General features: G+C 55.5%; 1 protein-coding gene across 17 annotated transcripts in view; it reads right to left on the bottom strand.

The window, feature by feature from the left end:
* Positions 1–2446: 2446 nt before the first annotated feature.
* The window catches only part of TCF3 (transcription factor 3), a 36027-nt gene continuing 21827 nt past the window's right edge, over positions 2447–16646 (bottom strand). For 5 of the 17 annotated variants that reach the window (XM_045831043.1, XM_045831045.1, XM_045831052.1 and 2 more), the window contains 13 exons: positions 15045–15177; positions 14008–14057; positions 12701–12803; positions 12448–12617; positions 12219–12348; positions 11643–11701; positions 11439–11517; positions 10525–10598; positions 9977–10138; positions 9772–9895; positions 6432–6567; positions 6033–6268; positions 2447–3419 (listed from right to left, as the gene is read on the bottom strand). In XM_045831043.1, coding sequence (XP_045686999.1) covers positions 3277–3419; positions 6033–6268; positions 6432–6567; positions 9772–9895; positions 9977–10138; positions 10525–10598; positions 11439–11517; positions 11643–11701; positions 12219–12348; positions 12448–12617; positions 12701–12803; positions 14008–14057; positions 15045–15177 — 1599 coding nt within the window. In that variant the 3' untranslated portion in view covers positions 2447–3276. Of the gene's footprint in view, positions 3420–3747; positions 3975–6032; positions 6269–6431; positions 6568–9771; positions 9896–9976; positions 10139–10524; positions 10599–11438; positions 11518–11642; positions 11702–12218; positions 12349–12447; positions 12618–12700; positions 12804–14007; positions 14058–15044; positions 15178–16646 lie in introns of those variants that run through there. The other 12 variants (XM_045831048.1, XM_045831049.1, XM_045831046.1 and 9 more) reach the window with 10 other exon arrangements.

The following is a 16646-nucleotide window of genomic DNA, read 5'->3' as shown; positions in this document are numbered from 1 at the left end:
TGGGGTGGCTGAATTATGTGCCTCTCCCAAAGAACATGCTCCTTCCTGACCCCTATGAACCAGTGAACAGGACATTATTTGGAAAGAGGATCTTTGCAAATGTCATTAAGATGAAGTCATTCAGGAGTTGGGTGGTCCTGATGCAGTGACAAGTGTCTTTGTTACGAGGAGATTGCACAGACACACAGGATGAAGAGAAGCCACGAGAAAACAGAGGCAGGGACCAGGGTGAGGTGGCCACAAGTCCTGGAGCCTGAAGTCTCTGGAGGAAACATGGACCTGTGACACCTTAACACCTTGATCTTGGACTTCAGTCCTCCAGGATGTGAGAATTAATCCCAGTGGGTTTAAGCTGCCCACCACCACGTGTGGCGCTTCATTAGGACTGCCCCAGGACACTTGTACCCCTGAAACCTGGGCATCCTGAGGAGCCCCACACCCCCAGTACCATCTTTACAGGGCACAAGCCCAGGTCACTCAAGCTGTTCCCTCGAATTCAGGGCCAGGGGCCCCAAGTTCAGGGTGCCACCTTTTTAACTCTGCCCCTCCCCACCCCATTGCTAAGAACACAGCCACTGAGAGATCGGTGGACAGCTGAGCATTGCCATATGTCACATTTATTGCTACAGTGCTGTTATGTACAGGACGGGTCTCCATATTGACTCCAAAGGGGCTTATTTAAAATTTCGAAAGAATCCAGCCAGCTGTGTGGGCACTTGTATAAAATTACTTTTCTTAAAAAATTAAAAACAAAAAAAAAACACCCCAAAACCACCAGTTATCTTGAGGCACTCGGAGCACAATCTCTAAGTGTGGTTCCCCCTCCCCCCGTGCTACTTCTTCCCCTGCTGGGTTAGTTTCATGTTACATAAATTACTCTTTTTTAAAAACTGGTTTGAGAGAAAGGAGGAGGGAGGAAGGAAGAGAAACATTGATTAGTAGTTCCACTCATTTATGCGTTCATTGGTTGATTCTTGCATGTGCCCTGGTCAGGGATTGAACAACCTTGGCATCGAGAGATAATAATCAACTGAGCTACTCAGCCAGGGCTATACTTCAAATTATGCACACAAGACACAGTTCAAAAACCTGCAGGCCTCGGGGGGACTAGGGTCCTTGGCCCCTGCCTGTCTGGACCAAGGGGCAAAGAAAGAGAGAAACTCAGGCAGGTTCCCCAAGAGACACAAGTCCCAACAGACCAAGGGAATGATCAGGCAAGCCGATGATTTCTTACTCCCCCAATGAGTCTTGGAGGTAGGACCCTAGAGGACCCAGGTGATTATCGGGGCTCAAGAAGTTCGCCCTGGCCCCAAGCCTGGTCGTCTTGCCTGGTGCTGGCTTGTGAGGTGCTTTTGAGCTTCCCACAGGGCACTTTGCTACCTAGCCTTCAGGAGTTCTAGTCATTTGTGGGGGGAGGGTGGGGGGTGGAGTCAGGTAGCCCTGGAACTTGGGAAGTGAATTCCCCTCCCCAGCATCCCACTGGGATGTTGGTGGGATGAATGCAGCCAGGCTGGGGGTCCTTAAGGCTTCTATGGGTGGGGCAGGGGCATAAAGGTAAGGAAACCGAGACCCCAGCCAGCCTGAGCCTGCACCTGGGTGACATGTAGGGTGACCAACCGCTGCAGTTTCCCTGGAAACTGCAGGGGGTCCAAAAATACAGATGATTAGTGTAAACCTGGATAGTCCTGGGCAGCCTAGGACAAGGTGGTCCTCCTGGTCACCCATGAGACAAGTGAAACCAAAGGGGACTTGGGGAGGCCTGAGGGAGACCCACCCTCCTGCTTTTGCAGTTGGGCAGTAATTTGGGCAAATGCACAACCTGAGGGCTTTTCTGTGCATGGCAATCCTGTCCCTTCTCCCTGCTCTGTCCACACCAGGACAGCCACCTGGTGCTAGCAGTTTTCTGTGCTGGCCTCGAGCTACAGCCCTGTTGCCAGAATGCAAAGATAGGCTTGGGTTGCCAGGTCAAAGGAGTGAAGGACGAGGAGTCTGGGGAGACCCCACAGCATTGTGCTCCAGCAGTGCAATCCTCATGCCCTGGAAACTGGGTCACAATAAAGGCCCCCATTTTGGAGAGTTCTGTGGGCTCCAGGGAGAGCAGCCTTTGGGGTCCCAAGGAGGGATGTGGGACCTTCAGGCTGCTGGGAAGTGCCTGGGGAACCAGAATGACTTCTGGAGGAGGACACTTGGCCTTGTCACCTGGGATGGCTGTGCCTCGGTTGAGCCTCTGCCCCGCCTGAGAGCCTAGAGTGTCCCTCTCTGTTGGAGGGAGAGAGGATGGGGTGGACGGGCCCCCATCAGGGGAAAGCCCACCCACCACTTTACCCCAAAGCAAGAAAAAACCCCAACATCTCAAAAACCAAATGAGACCCACCCAACCCTGCTCTCCCTGTGTCCCACGGCTGGGCTCCTGGTGCAGGGGTGGGGACCTCAGGGTTACAGTGGGGCCTTTTTAATACAACTTTTAATCTGTTTGATCGTGAAATGCAATGCTCAGTTCTAGAAACAGCAGCAGAAATAGCAAGAGACATGAAACTTTTATACAAAAACATTTGTTGCTTACAAAACATATGCAAAAAAAGCTAAAAAAAAAAAAAACCCAAAATAAAAACAAAGGCATCCTCCTTGCTAATTTTCTTCTACATTAAAAAAAAAATCTCATAACTAGCATTTTTATTTTCCTTAAAAAAAAATATCAGGCATAGGCACAATTTGCTGGTGGCTTTTGAAGAACAAGCCAGTTTTTCACAGCGTCTCTCTCCAGCGAGTGATATGTTTCAACTTTCCCATGTTTTATACTTAAGGCATTTTTTTCTTTTCTGACAAAGTGTATTGTATATTTTGTTTGCTTTCCAGTTTTTACCAAAAAAAAAAAAAAAAAAGAGAGAGAGAGAGAGAAAAGAGAGGGGGGGAGGGAGGGAGAGAGAGAGAGAGAGAGAGAGAGAGAGAGAGAAAAAGAAAGCTTCTTTTGGCCAGGACTTGGGTAGCAAGGCCAAGATGCAGTTTCAGGATCCATCAGGCAAGTCCCAGGGCACAGCGGTGGCTGAGGCCTGGGGGTGGATACAGCAGGGTCCCTGGGAGGCTCCTAGACCCAGTTGTCACCTCCAGGGCTCCCATCACTTGAAGCCTCCTTAGGTTGGTGTTGGCTCAACACCGATCACAGGCGTGTGTGAGGAGGTGGACTGGCCGGCCCACACTGCGGATGGACCTGATACCTTGTGTGACCATTCCAGGTTAGACTGAGGTCGGTCAGCTTATCTCACGGCGGCGTACCTCTCACATATGACCAGCAGGGTTGTGGGCCTCGCTCAGGCCCGGGTGGGTGGCCGAAAGCACCATCTGGGGGTCTCCGACCACACCTGACACCTTCTCCTCTTCTCGTCGCTTCAAGCAGGCTGCTTTGGGGTTCAGGTTACGTTCTGGTGGCAGAGGGAGAGTACTGTGGGAGACGGTCCGCAGAGAGGGAGAACGTGAGGTGGCAGGGTGTGGGGAGTGTGGCAGAGCGCCAGAGGAAGGCGAGGGCCCCCGCATGTGTTGCTGCCTGCATTTCTTAACTTGTCCTCCCATTCCCTGAGGAGGCTGTGCAGGGCTGGGGGGTTGGAAAGAACAGGCTGGGTGACCTGGGGGATGTCAGAGTCTGAGACACAGACAGAGCCCAGGAGCTAGTGCACACCCATTTCCAGTGAAGCACCATCGGCATGCAGTCAGGAAGGGGACAGGGTGGGGACTCCTGGCCTGGGCGCCTACCTCGCACCTGCTGCTCCAGGCCCAGGATGACCTGCACGGCCTGCTGCAGGATGAGCAGTTTGGTCTGCGCCTTGTCCGACTTGAGGTGCATCTGGCACATGCGCCCCAGCTCCCGGAAGGCCTCGTTAATGTCCCGCACACGCACCCGCTCCCGCGCGTTATTGGCCATACGCCTCTCCCGGTCCCTCAGGTCTTTCTCCTCCAGGGACAGCACCTCCTCCGTACTGCTGGGTCACAGCACCAGGGCCTCTGTTAGTTATGTGCAGGGGGTGGGGGCCCCCCCCGAGCAATGGGCAGGTGGTGGGCAGGGCCAGGGTTGTGGGGAGGGCCCCTGGTGGCTGTGTGTGAGTGTGGGTGCTACAGCACAGGGGCCGGTCCGTGGCTTGCGTGTGTGGGTCGGCACCATGACATGGGTGCGTGTGCCTGGTGTATACATGCCCAGGCCCATGAAAATGTGCTCCCGGACCAGAAACTACAGACAGCGTGTTAGTGGCCCATTCTAGGCAAGGCTGTGTCATGTCCCTTGGTCAAGGCCCAACTGTCACCAGGACATTTCACAGAAATGGAGGTTGGCCTTGATTTCCATCTATCCCTTGCCCAACCCACATGCCCCAGGACTGGTCAGGAAGGCAGGGGAGGCCTGGTGCCCCTCCTGGGGTGACGACCTTCCCCATTCAGAGCAGTCACCTGCTGGGCGAGGGAGAGCTGGGCCTGCCTGCGTTGGTCAGCCAGGGTGATAGGGACTGAGGAGACTAGCTCAGCAGGCAAAGGCCTGGGGAGACCCTGGGGCTGAGGAATGGTCCAGAAAACTCAGTCCATCCCACATAGAGACAACCAGCTCATACTCTCCAAGACCCCCACACTGGACTCTGGCTGCCCAACAGCTGGGCCTGGAGTGCCCACTGTGAGTCCTGCCCAGAGGCTCCACCTTGGGACTAGGAGTTAGCCCCCTGGGCCTGGGGCTTCTGCTTTTAGGACTGCAGTGGTGGCTCCAATTTATGGATCACCGTGTGTGCTGGGCGCTGAGTTGAGCCCATCTTCCCACACAAGAATCTGGAACTGGGGCCCAGACACCTGCCCGCCCGGCCCACACCCAGCCCAGTCCCTAGTAGCTGCATGGCCATGTGGCTTTGGATAAATGACCTTACTCTGCCTGTTTCTTTTTCGGGAGGACAGAGGCTAATCGAAATCAGGACACCTGCCACTCCCAGTTGTGACGATAAAATAAAAATGAGTGAAGGCCTGAGATGTAGCATATGCCTGAGACACAGGAACCTGGACCCCTGGTGCCCTGACCTGCTCCTGTGCTGGGGGGGCTGTTGCCCTCACCCTGCCTGCTGGCCCCGGAGCCCAGGACAAGCGCGCAGACCAAACTGACAGCCTGGCCCGGAGGCTGGTGCTCCTCGGTCCCCTTTCTTCCCTCAGGTCTCCACTGGGGGGCTTTGCGGAGGAAAAGGGCCTGAGGTTGCCACCAGCCATCCAGTACTCGGGCAGCAAGTGCGAGGTAAGGAGGGGCTGCCGGTGGAAGCAGAGACGGACAGGCTGGGTGGGGGAAGAGCGCGAGAGTCAGAGAGCAGAGAGGCGGACGCGGGGACATGGCATGAAGCCCACACCGAGTGCAGATGCGGAAACCTGAGAGCTGAGGGGGACAGTGCAGGGCGGTCCAGAGCCCCAGCTCCAGTACAAGCGACAGTGCTGCAGGAGAAAAAGGGTTAACGGGTGTGCAGGATGGGGAGGAGTTAAGGAAGCAGCTGATTTGGGGGAGAAGGGGGTCACCTGGGGGAGGCTTTCAGATTCTCACTCAGCCCTGGGAAAGGGGGGTGAACCCCCTTGCGGATGGGGGTTAACGGGGTCCCACAAGGTGTCTGCTCAGAGTGACAGTGACAGCCTCTGGGACCCAAGAAACACTGGCACTTGCTGGCCAGGCTCTGGGCTTCCTGAGACAGAAGGAGTGAGCAGGGGTCCCGAGGGCCCAGGATAGCGTTCAGAGCCCAAGTGCCCAGGTCTGTAGGGCTAGGGGTCCAGAGTCTCATCCTCCCGTTCCAGAGGGGACACTGGGGCCAAGCAGAGGGCAGACGGTACAGAATGGGAGGACCGTCACTGTGGGGAGAGGGGGAGCCACTTCGGGGGAGATAATGACCAGGGAGAGCATGGTCACTGTAGGGAGATGGTCACTGAGAGGAGACCAGTCGCTGCAGGGGAGGCGGGCTCCAGGAAGGGGGAGGAGAGAGCGGGGGCGGGGGGGGGGGCAGAGGCAATGGGAGGGGAGCGGCGCCCCCACTGACCTCGCACCTGCTGCTCCAGGTTCAGGATGACCGACACGGCCTGGTGCAGGATGAGCAGTTTGGTCTGGGGCTTCTCACTGTTGAGGTGCAGCTGGCACATGCGCCCCAGCTCCTTAAAGGCCTCATTGATGTCTCGGACCCGCAGTCGCTCCCGAGCGTTATTGGCCACCCGGCGCTCCTTCTCCCGCTCAGCCTTCTGCTCTGGGGGGAGAAGGTCGTCCTCGTCCTCGTCCGGGCTATGGGGGTGGGGGGGGCCGGGGGGCCAGAGGGAGACAGTGAGGCGGGGAACAGGCGCAGGGCCCGCCGGATGCCTCGCGGTGTGAGCGCCACTGGTGTGAGCACTGTGTGCGTGTGCTTGTGTCCTGATGGGTGGGGCAGGGGCCGAGAAGGGGCTGGCACCTGGTCCGGATCCGGGGGGCCTTTAGCTCCTTTTTCTCCTCCTCGGAGTTGTCGGCCACCGACACATTCTCCTCATCCTCTTTCTCCTCCCGCTTGATCTCGCCGGTGCCTGAGGTGGCGGCCCTGTGACCAAGTCCTGAAACAGGCTGGGGGTTAGGGTACAGCCACTTTCAAGGCCACTCGACAAATCCCTTTTGACCCTCTTGTGAGGTGTACAAGCTCTCCTGGGATAGTCAGGCCTTTATTTGCAGAGTGTGTGTGGGGGGGGGGGGGGGCGGGGCACAAACCACCTGCCTTACACACAGGCACATAATTACAGACAGAGGTCTGCAATGGGAAAGGTCCGCAGGTGGACCCTTTAGAAGGAAGTATGGGGGAATTCCAATGCTGCATAGGGGCAGGGAACTATTTTATAAAATACTAAAGAGCTGTTCTCCAAGGAAATCGATAAACCTGACTGTATCATAACCGAAAATTTCTGATCACTAGGATACCAAAGAAAGTAAGATATGCCACAGGATATAAGGTACTCATCACATACAAACCAACAAAGGCTGGGTCTCCACAATATGTCAAGGACTCCTACAAATCAGTAAGAAAAGGACAGACAGCTCAGTAGGAAAACAGGCAAGGCACCAAACAGGTATTGCCTAGGCACTGAAGCAGGCACGGCTCTATGGAAATCTGCACCATTAGAGACCAATGTGAAATTCCAAATGAGGACCACTGGGCTACACGTCACACCCAGAAAGTCAGCTGAGTGGAGTGACCTGACAGTTCTAAGTACTGCCTGTGACACAGCATGGTGGTGTGACCACTCTGGGCAACAGCTGGGTGTTGTCTGGAACAGGTGGATAGACACATGTGTACCCAGAACTTCCACAACTTGGAGCCACACCTGCAAAGTTCTTGTACACATGCACCAGGAAACACATTCCAGAAAACACCTGATGAAAGCAGAGCGGAAAGCGACTTAATGTCCTAGATAGGCCCTGGGCCTGTCCTCAGCCACCTGTAGGGCGGCAGACCTGACAGTCAGCACGAGCAAGCAAACAGATGCATAAGAACATTGGCAGGATGTTGATGTCTGAAAGTCCAGAAACCATACAAACAAAATACATGGTTTCAGGGGGAAACAGTTACACTGAATTCAACTACATGGAAGAACAAAATGGCAAAATGCCAACCACAGGAAATAGTCCAGGGTTCTTCAATGAATGAACTGAAGGGGAGAGAAGGGAGGAGAGGTAGAGAACCTGCGGATAAAAGCCCAGGGTTCCTTGCTCCTCAGCACTGCGGGATGATGAGTGGCATCCCTGGCCCCACCCACTCAATGCCAGGAGCACCCTCAGTCACGAGAACCACAGATGGTTCCAGATATTGTCTGATGCCCTCTGGGTGAGACTCTGGGTGTGGAATGACAAAATTAAGGACACAAAAGCAATGACTTCTTTCTAAAAGTCAGCTAGCTTTTGGGGGTGGGAGTGGGGGCAGGATGGAAAGGGTCCCCAGGCAGGTATGAGATAGTCTGGTCTAACTGGAGTTGCATGGTGGATTCCCAGGGTGCTTGGTAAATTAAGCAGCCTTGTCACGTACCAACATCACATTATTGTCACCTGATGTAGTGATTTTTCACAAGGTTGATGTAGGGGTGGGTAGGTGGAGGCCAGGCTCAACCACTGCCTGCTGGGGAGTCCCTGGGCCCTCTCTGGGCCTCAGCCTCCCTTGCTGTATGTAGCAGGGTTGGCATTAACTGATCTGGGGACTGGCCATGATAAGACCCAGGACCATGATCCCTGGTGTGTGCTTGTGAGCCCTGCCACAAGACCACCTGCCAAGTAAGTGGACAGCTGTCCTGCTCACCAATGGCCTCCCCCTGCTGATCCCAACACCTTCAAACATGTCACCTCAGTCTTTAAAGAAACCCTCTTGACCTCACCCTCTCCCACTCCTGCTTCCTGGACAGTAACGTCTCAGCATTCCACTGGCATTGCCCCTGCCCAGGTCATTGTGACCCCCAGTCAGTGTAGCCTGGGTCCTCACTTTGGCATCTGACACAGTCCCTCCGCCTTCAGCCCCCACAGCTGCCTGTCCCAGTCTGGCCTATTGTTCAGGCCTGGACTCGGTTCTGTCCGTGCACTGCCTAGTGCCCCACCCAGGCTCCTTTGCCTCTGAAGTCCAACAAATGTGATGACACTCAGGCCTCACTGTGAACTCCAGGCTCAAATCTCATCATCACCTCCACATCAGCAGGTGCTGTGGGCTCTGCCTTCAGAATGTCCAAAACCCACCCACTGTGCCCTGGCCAGGCCCAGCATCTGCCCTCACTACCCATCCGGGACCAGAGGGTACCATCTGCCCTGGTCCCCGGCTCCCACTGTCGTCCCTATACAGCAGCAGCCATCAAAGGGCACCAGCAAGCAGCCGGGTCAGGTCCTGCTTTTGCCTTTCCCTAGCTTGTCCTCCCCAAAGCCACTAGATGGTACCTGGTCCTGGTCCTGTCCCTCCTCTGCCCGTAATTCTTCAGGGATCCAACCTTCCTCAGGGTAAAAGTCCAACACTTCTGTGTGGCCTACAGGCCTTGCATGACTTTCCCCTACCTGCCCTCACCTTCTCCCCTCACTCACTCTGCTCCAGGCCTGGTCCTGTCCGAGGACCTTTGCATGGGGTCCCCTCTCCTTCTAATGTTGCTTCTCCCTGGCTCTGCTCGCATGTTACAATCCTTTAATTCCAAATATCTTTAAGACTACAATCCCTCTGCATCCCCTTCCCTCCCTACTTTCTCACACCTGTCCCCGCCCCCCAGTGGGAGGGTGGTGCTTTCTCTGCTGGATTCCATGGAGCCTGGAGAACCACCAGGCACACACGTGGGACTGCACACACTCTGCTGGGTGAGTTCAATTCACTGAACTGTTGGACGACTGAATAAAACACAGGAGCCCGGATGGCTACACCACCACCTGCACCAATGCCAAGACTGGAGGCTGCCAGCTCCACTTTGCTTCTGGAAAGAGATGACTGGTGACTTTGCCAGCCTCTCTAAGACTCTAGGTGCCTGTGACAGTAACCACACCTGCCTGGCCACCACCCATGCTTGTAGGGCTTCCCCAGTTCCCACTGTGCCTCAGTTTCCTCAACTGGAACGGAGAGGGGTCTGTCCCAAGCCCCATCCTATTAGTGAGTAAACAGCCCACCCTGGCCGTTCTACTGTGTCACAAGCCCGGTTGTTCCTGTTTTCCAGAAGAAGTGGTGCCCAGTGACCGAGCCCCAGAGGAGGGGCCAGAGCACAGGTGACTTGGAGGTGCTGGCCACTCTGCCCAGGCACGGTACTGGCACTTACCACTGTAGGAGTCGGGAGGGCGAGAGAGGTCAGGGAGGGTGCTGGGCTGGCTGGGAAGGACCACATGGTTGTGCATGAGGCTGCCATTGCCGGGGAGGCTGTCCTCCGAGTGGCTGCCTCCAACCTAGGGACCAGTAGTGAAGAGTCAGGGCTGGCAGGGATCCCACTACCCACCCCCCGGGTCCCTCCCTTGCCCAGAACTCACCAAGCTGGTGTGCCGTCCACCCAGCGGCATGACAGGACTGGCAAAGCCCGAAGCCAGTGTTCCGTGGCTAGGCAGTAGCCCATGCATGTCGCCTGAGGTACCCACGGCATGGCTGCGGAGCACATGGATGGCCTCGTCCAGGTGGTCTTCCATCTTGTTCTGCTGTAGGGGTGGTGGTGGGGTGAGTGGCCTGGCTGCCAGGACCCCCACCTAGCCCTATGTGACCTGGCCTGAAACATGTGCCTGCACTGGCCACGGACACAGTGCTGGACCTTATTCCCAACAAATTAATGATGAAGTTCATTCTTGTCAAAGGAGTATCTGTGCTGTAAAGAAAATCCTGCTGGTCACGTGAGATCTAATGGCTTTCTTATGGGACTCATTTTCAAAGTCACATGAAATGCAGCCACAGTGGATATGCTGAGCCACCCCCATCAGCTGCCTCTTGTGCCCTGGGAACCAGCATCTCCGTGCCTGTCCACACGCACCCCATGTCTGTCTATAAGCACCTCCACCCCTTCCCCTCACCAGCCACATAGGAAGCTCACCAGGTTGTGGAGACCCCCGTCGTAACTAGGGGATAAGGCACCAGGGGCTCCTGCTCGGGGCCACTGTGACGTCCCTGGAAAAGGTAGGAGACACATGAATGGAGAACTTAGAGAGCTGTTAGTGGAGCCTGATCCAGAGAGGGAGGGAGGGAGGGAGGGAGGGAGGGAGGGAGAACGGAATCTCGAAGGCAGGGTTGAGGAAGCTGAGTGGTCTGATACCCAGACTGGCCACACGGGGGCGCCCGCATCCACAAGAGCTGTTGCAGAGCGGTGAAGCCAACTAGGTCCAGGCAGATTCACTTCTCCCAAGCCTCAGTTTCCCACGCACAATCAACAACCCCTTTTTCCCCACACGGAAGATTGCTGGCTCAGAGGCACACAGTAGGTGCCCTAAAAGCCAGCTCCTCCTAGTCCTGCTCCACTACACAGGTCTTCCAAAAATCTCTGCTCTCACTACTCTTTGCAGGGAACAGAGAAAGGAGGAATAGGAGGACCTGGTCCCTTTGGCACAGCAAGCACAGGGCATACATTGGGGCCTAACTACTAGCTGCCAGGGGACAAACACCAATATGTGCACGTTCTGGAGTGCAGGTGAGAGCCTCAGGTCCACTGCTCTGATTCAGGCATCTCCGCCCTGGCTCTGTTGAATCTCTCATGCCCCTCACACTCACTAGCATAGACCTGGTGGATCCTGCCTCCCGGCCTTGGCCGTGCTGTGTGGCCTAAGATTCCTGGCTTAGAGACCTCCTCCTGGAAGCCTTGCTGGATGCCCACAGGAACATAAACTCCAAGGCCGGTGGTCTGTGCAGTTCCCCAACCCATGATGCAGCCTGACTCCTTCTCACCCACCCGCTCCAGACTGGAGGCAGTGGACACAGCGCGCCCAGCGCACCCCGTCAGCACCCAGTACAGACCTGCCAGACCCTGTGGGGAGCCCACGGGGGTGGAGGGGCTAGACGAGAAGTTATTGCTTGAGTGATCCGGAGAGTAGATCTGAAATGGGGATGAGGAGAGACAGGACCACCAGGCAAGCCGGTCAGGGGCTGGCCTCACAGTCACTGGCCCAAACATCCCTGTTACACCCACCCGTCCCACCTAACCCCTGCCTTGAGCCTTACCGAGGCCAGTGCCTTCCCAAGGGCGTCCCCAGAACTGCCAGCTGTAGTCCCTCGAGAGCCTGTGGGTGTACAGAGGTGAGACCCAACCTCAAGGATTAGGCACCCCCACTACACTACTTGAGCTTGGCTTGGATGCTGCAGCTGACAGGGATCTCTCTTCTGTACTTAGCTTCTGGGCATGGATACCCAAGCTCAGGTCTGGGCAGACCCCAGTTTTGGTCTGATTTCTGCCTGATATCTCACCACCTGCTTCTATGGAGGTTCTGGAAACAGGCAGGCCGTGGTCCCTGAAGTGAGAGATCCCCTCTCTGAGTCAGTTTTCCTAGAGGTTAAGTGGGGGAATTCACTCCTCAAAAAGTCATTTTTCTTTTTTTGTGGGGCTTAAAATTAACGCATCACTAAAAAGCACAGCAACAATAGCACAAAAGGCAGGAAGGGGTTAAATGGAAAGTGTTTCAAGGTGATAAGCCATTTTCAAACATTAGAAACTTGGAGGAGGAGCCTGAGCTAATCCCAGGAGAGGGAGGATGTTGTTAATAACAAGGGCATATGAGGGCGGGGTGAGAGGGGCCATACCCATGAGGCTGTCGGCCCCACTGACGGGGGGCGTGTGGCTGGCAATACTGCCATAGGCAGCGGTGGGGGCCGAGAAAGTGGACACAGCCGGGAGCCCACCATTCACCTCCACACTGTGCAGTTGGTAGCCCTGTGGTGGGATGGGGTGGGAGGAGGTCAGATGCGGTCAAAGGGAGTCAGAAAGGGTGCTACCCAAATGCACGCCCCCACTCCATCCCAAGGGGCCTACCATGCGCTCGTGCTGGTGCAGGCCACCAAACCCACTGCCACTACCACTGCCCACAGAGCTGCCGCCACCCGGCGGGAGGGGCAGTGGGGATGAGCCCCCACCCAGCATAGGCCCGAAGCCCGCCTGGCCTGGGGGGCTCCAGAGCTCGGCCGAGGGGTGCAGGCTGCCATCTGTAGAGAGGAGGGGATAGTGAGGTAGACGGGCAGAGGGACCTGGGCCCTGTCCTAGCCGTCTCGGGTGAGCTCCCACATACCTGCCATGTAGAAGGGGGCCGGGTAGGTGCTGCTGGGGGTCTTGGCAGACGGGTAGGGGGTGGCATCCCTGCCGTAGTCATCACCTGAGCTGGGTGGGTACACCTGTGGGCAGGTAGGCGGGCATGGACAAGAAGGGCAGGACTAACCTATCCCCACCCCTTGGCTCGCCCCTTCCCCAGTCCTGCCCTCCACTTGGACAGCAGTCTGACCCACAAGCCCCTTTTCCAGAGGTGGGCTTCTTGCAGAGAATTCCTTTTCCCTCTTTAATCCAACAAACTCCTTTTGATCCATTAAAGCCCAGCCCTTCTTCCTTCCTTGTTTCCCCAGTGCTGGAACTTCCCTTGGCCTCAGCCTTAATCATACAAGACCCAGGGGCCTCAGAGACAGGGCCCTAGACTAACATACCACCCGGGGTGTCCCAGAGCAGGGAGATAGCAAAGGTCTTCTAGGATCGGTGCCAACTCTGAGCAGTGAGCACTGCCTGAAACTAAGGCGGGGCCCAGGAGAAAGTGCTGGGATCAACTGATAACGTCTGCCCGAGCCCTGGAGTAGAGTAAGGCACACAGAGTGCTGGCATGGTGAGGTGGGCCCAAGGGTCTCTCTGCTCTAAGAACTGGGGTGGAGATGTAGGTGCAAAAAACTGGGGAGTCAATGACATCAGGAATCAAGTCTGAAAACCGCCTGAGCCTGACTGTACCGCCTGCTGTGGAATGTCAACCTCTGACACTAACCCTGAGCCTGTGGCCTCAGTTTACCTGTGGGGGCTCTGTTTGACCTCTAGGCCCACAGGCTCCTGGAGGCCAGCACAGAGCCAACCCAAGGAAACAGGCAAAATGCCTTTTCTTCCCGTGGTTAAAGCATGAATGGCCCAGCACCATCTGCTGGGCCTGGTACCTGCCAATCTGCAGGCAGAGGGTGGGGACACAGGCAGGCTTGAACCTGGGTGGACAGAGTGGAGGGGAGGGACCTCCAAACTGGCCCACAGGTGTCCACAGCTGCTCCACCCACAGGACCCCATCCACACCCTTTCTATGGCACCACAGGACACGATCTCTTAAAGTAGGAGGGTTGGGACTAGACTCTAGGAAGAACTTTCCAAACTCCCTGAGATGGTCTCTGGTCAGAGCTGAGGCCTCAGGGCAAAAGTCCAGCTGACTGGCCAGTCTAGCTGCGGGGTTTTGGTCGAACACCTATGTGCCCATACTCAGGAGGCCACACGTTCCCAGCTACAGCAGCACACACAGTCCAGCCCCCCCGCCCCATGCCCCGACACACTGCGTGGCCTCTGATTCACCCCACCACTCACCGAGGATGGAAGACCTGGCGGTACTTTCCGGACTTTCTTGGGCTGCGTGTCTGTTTGGAGTAAAAGGAGTGAGCCACCCCCATCCAGCCAGGGTTACACAGGAATCCTTCCAGACCCTGGGGTATGTCTATCACCGGGGGTGTCAGGAGACAGCCACCCCTATACTTCACAGAAGAGGCCCCTGAGCTTCCCTGTTAATGGAATTATTTAAACAAGGGCTTGGGTCCTCACGCTGAGATCTGACAACATGCAAGAACCACGGGGTGGGCGGTCTGCGGCAGGGAGTCCGGAAAGTGGGGAGGAAAGGGGGACTTCAGCCACAGCCCTGATCCAAAGCCCTCCACTCCGCACACCCCAACCCCCACAGCTGATTCTCTATTCACAGATCCCAGACTCGCAAACCTGCCAAAGTCAGCTCCCCCAAGTCACACACACGGTGTGCTAGGGAAACCTGGGCAGCTACCATGCATGTGCCCGCTGAGGGGGCCCAGGCGGCACTCTGCCTTCCAATTCCAGCTCAGACTGCAAATCAGGGTCCCTTTCTGTCTATTGAGAACCTTGATTTTCATGTTTTGTGATTTTGCTGCTTGAAACACTCCCTATGGGTGTGTGGTGCCATGGTGCTGGCTACTGTCCCCTGGGTGCAAAAACTACCGGGATGTGAAAAGTATGTGTTAGATCAGCCACAGTCAAGCCCGACATGGGTGAGTTCTGTTAATGAATCTATGATATATGTGAAATAAGGTGTCTTTAGACAGAAAGACACTTGACACAAAGTTAGGTGTTGATCAGCTGTGACTAGAGGCTGCCAGGAACCTACCCTTGCACTTCTGCAGAACATCAGTGTTCATGGTGACTTCATAGGACAAAACGTCTACAAATAACAAGAATCCACTGTTTCCTTCTAGGTTCACTACCCATCCCTTTATCTATCCGATCTCCCAGTCTGTCCAGGGCCTGAGAGGCACACAGTGGGGCTGATCCCTTTCATGTCCTTCACCCCTGGGCCCATCAACCCTGACAGTGGACTCACTCACCCAGGCCGCTGTCCGCGGCTCTCCGCCGAGCATGACTGGGGTAGGAAGAGTAATACTGAGATCCGCTCTTGACGCCTGAGGGGGACAGTGGCCCAGGGCTGCTGAGGGCCAGCTCGCTGGGCAGGAAGCCAGCCTGGGGAGGGGAGGGGAAGTCATCACCAGGGGCTGGGCTGGTATCCAGCACCCAGCCTGGCCATCCAAGGGGTTACCCTGGCCACCCTGCCTGAGGCACCTCTCAGCTGACACCTGTCATGCAGCAACTGTATCCTGCAGCATGATTCTTAAGAAAAACAGTCTGATGAAACCCCCCCACCCTCCCGTTCTGGGATGCAGAACACACAAACGTGTGCATCTGTCTAGGTGTCAGCAACCTCTGGTTGTTTTAATTTGTGTCTTTTTTCTTACAGTAGACAATTTACTTTTTTTTTTTTTAAGATTTTATTCATTTATTTTTAGAGAGGGAAGGGAGGGAGAAAGAGAGAGAGAGAAACATCAATGTGCGGTTGCTGGGGGCCGTGGCCTGCAACTCAGGCATGTGCCCTGACTGGGAATTGAACCTGCGATGCTTTGGTTCGCAGCCCGCACTCAATCCATTGAGTTACGCCAGCCAGGGCTAATTTACTTCTTCATAATTAATTCAAAATGGGCTTTATTCCCTTGGGAGCACTAGTGACTGGGGTTCAAGGCTCCATGGAAGTGGATGCTCTATGCCTGATCTTTCCCATCTGTAAAATGGGTGTGTTGGCTGAGGGGGTGTCCTTATGAGCTCTGTCCTTGGCACAGGGTCTGGTGCCCAGTTGGTGCTCTGCTGCCACTCTGGCTCATGTTTGATGTGCACACAGGTGGTCACCTATGTCACCTTGTCACTTGGGGCAAGGCCTAGCTGCAGCCTGAGATTCAGTAGGCACAGCACAAAACAGGAATGAAACCCTCAGGTATGGCAGGGAGGATGCCCAAATGGCGACTAGGACAAGAGGCCACACGTGACCACTGTGGCCAGCCAGTGTTGTCAGCCTTACAGCTGGGTGAGTGTACAGGTTTGCCTGGGGACCAGTGGGTGGGGTGAGCTCTCTGGGAAGAGCAAGGGGCAGGGGACCAAGGCTGCTGGGATAGCTTCGATTTCTCTGCATGCTGGTGTCTCTCTGAGCGTCTCCAGCTGTGTACAGTGGCCCCCAGGTGGGGGGCCATGAGGCTGTGACCTCCCCTGCCTTTGTCCACTCATGGCCAGCAAAGCCTGCCCCTGGACCCTGTGCTATTTCAGCTGCTGCTGGAAGAATGATCAGGACTTGGCTCAGCCAGGGAACCCTTCCACATATCAAGGAAGGAAACTGACCAATCTGTTTAAAATTTAAACCGCTGCCCTGGCCAGGTAGCTTGGTTAGAGCATTGTCTCAATATACTAAGGTTTGATCCCAGGTCAGGGCACATGCGAGAATCAACCCATGAATGCGTAAGTAAGTGGAACAACAAATCAATGTTTCTCTCTCTCTCCCCTTTCTTCTCTCTCTAAAGTCAATACATAAATTTTTTAAAAATTACAAATTTAAAAGGTAGGTAAGAAAGGGATGGGTGGAACAGTGACTGCAGCTTCCATTGCACCCT

Source organism: Phyllostomus hastatus, unplaced genomic scaffold (assembly GCF_019186645.2).
Source record: "Phyllostomus hastatus isolate PE091 unplaced genomic scaffold, TTU_PhHast_1.1 phas_contig_159, whole genome shotgun sequence".
In the NCBI taxonomy this organism is placed as follows: domain Eukaryota; kingdom Metazoa; phylum Chordata; class Mammalia; order Chiroptera; family Phyllostomidae; genus Phyllostomus; species Phyllostomus hastatus.
This window is presented reverse-complemented; position numbering and strand designations above follow the sequence as displayed.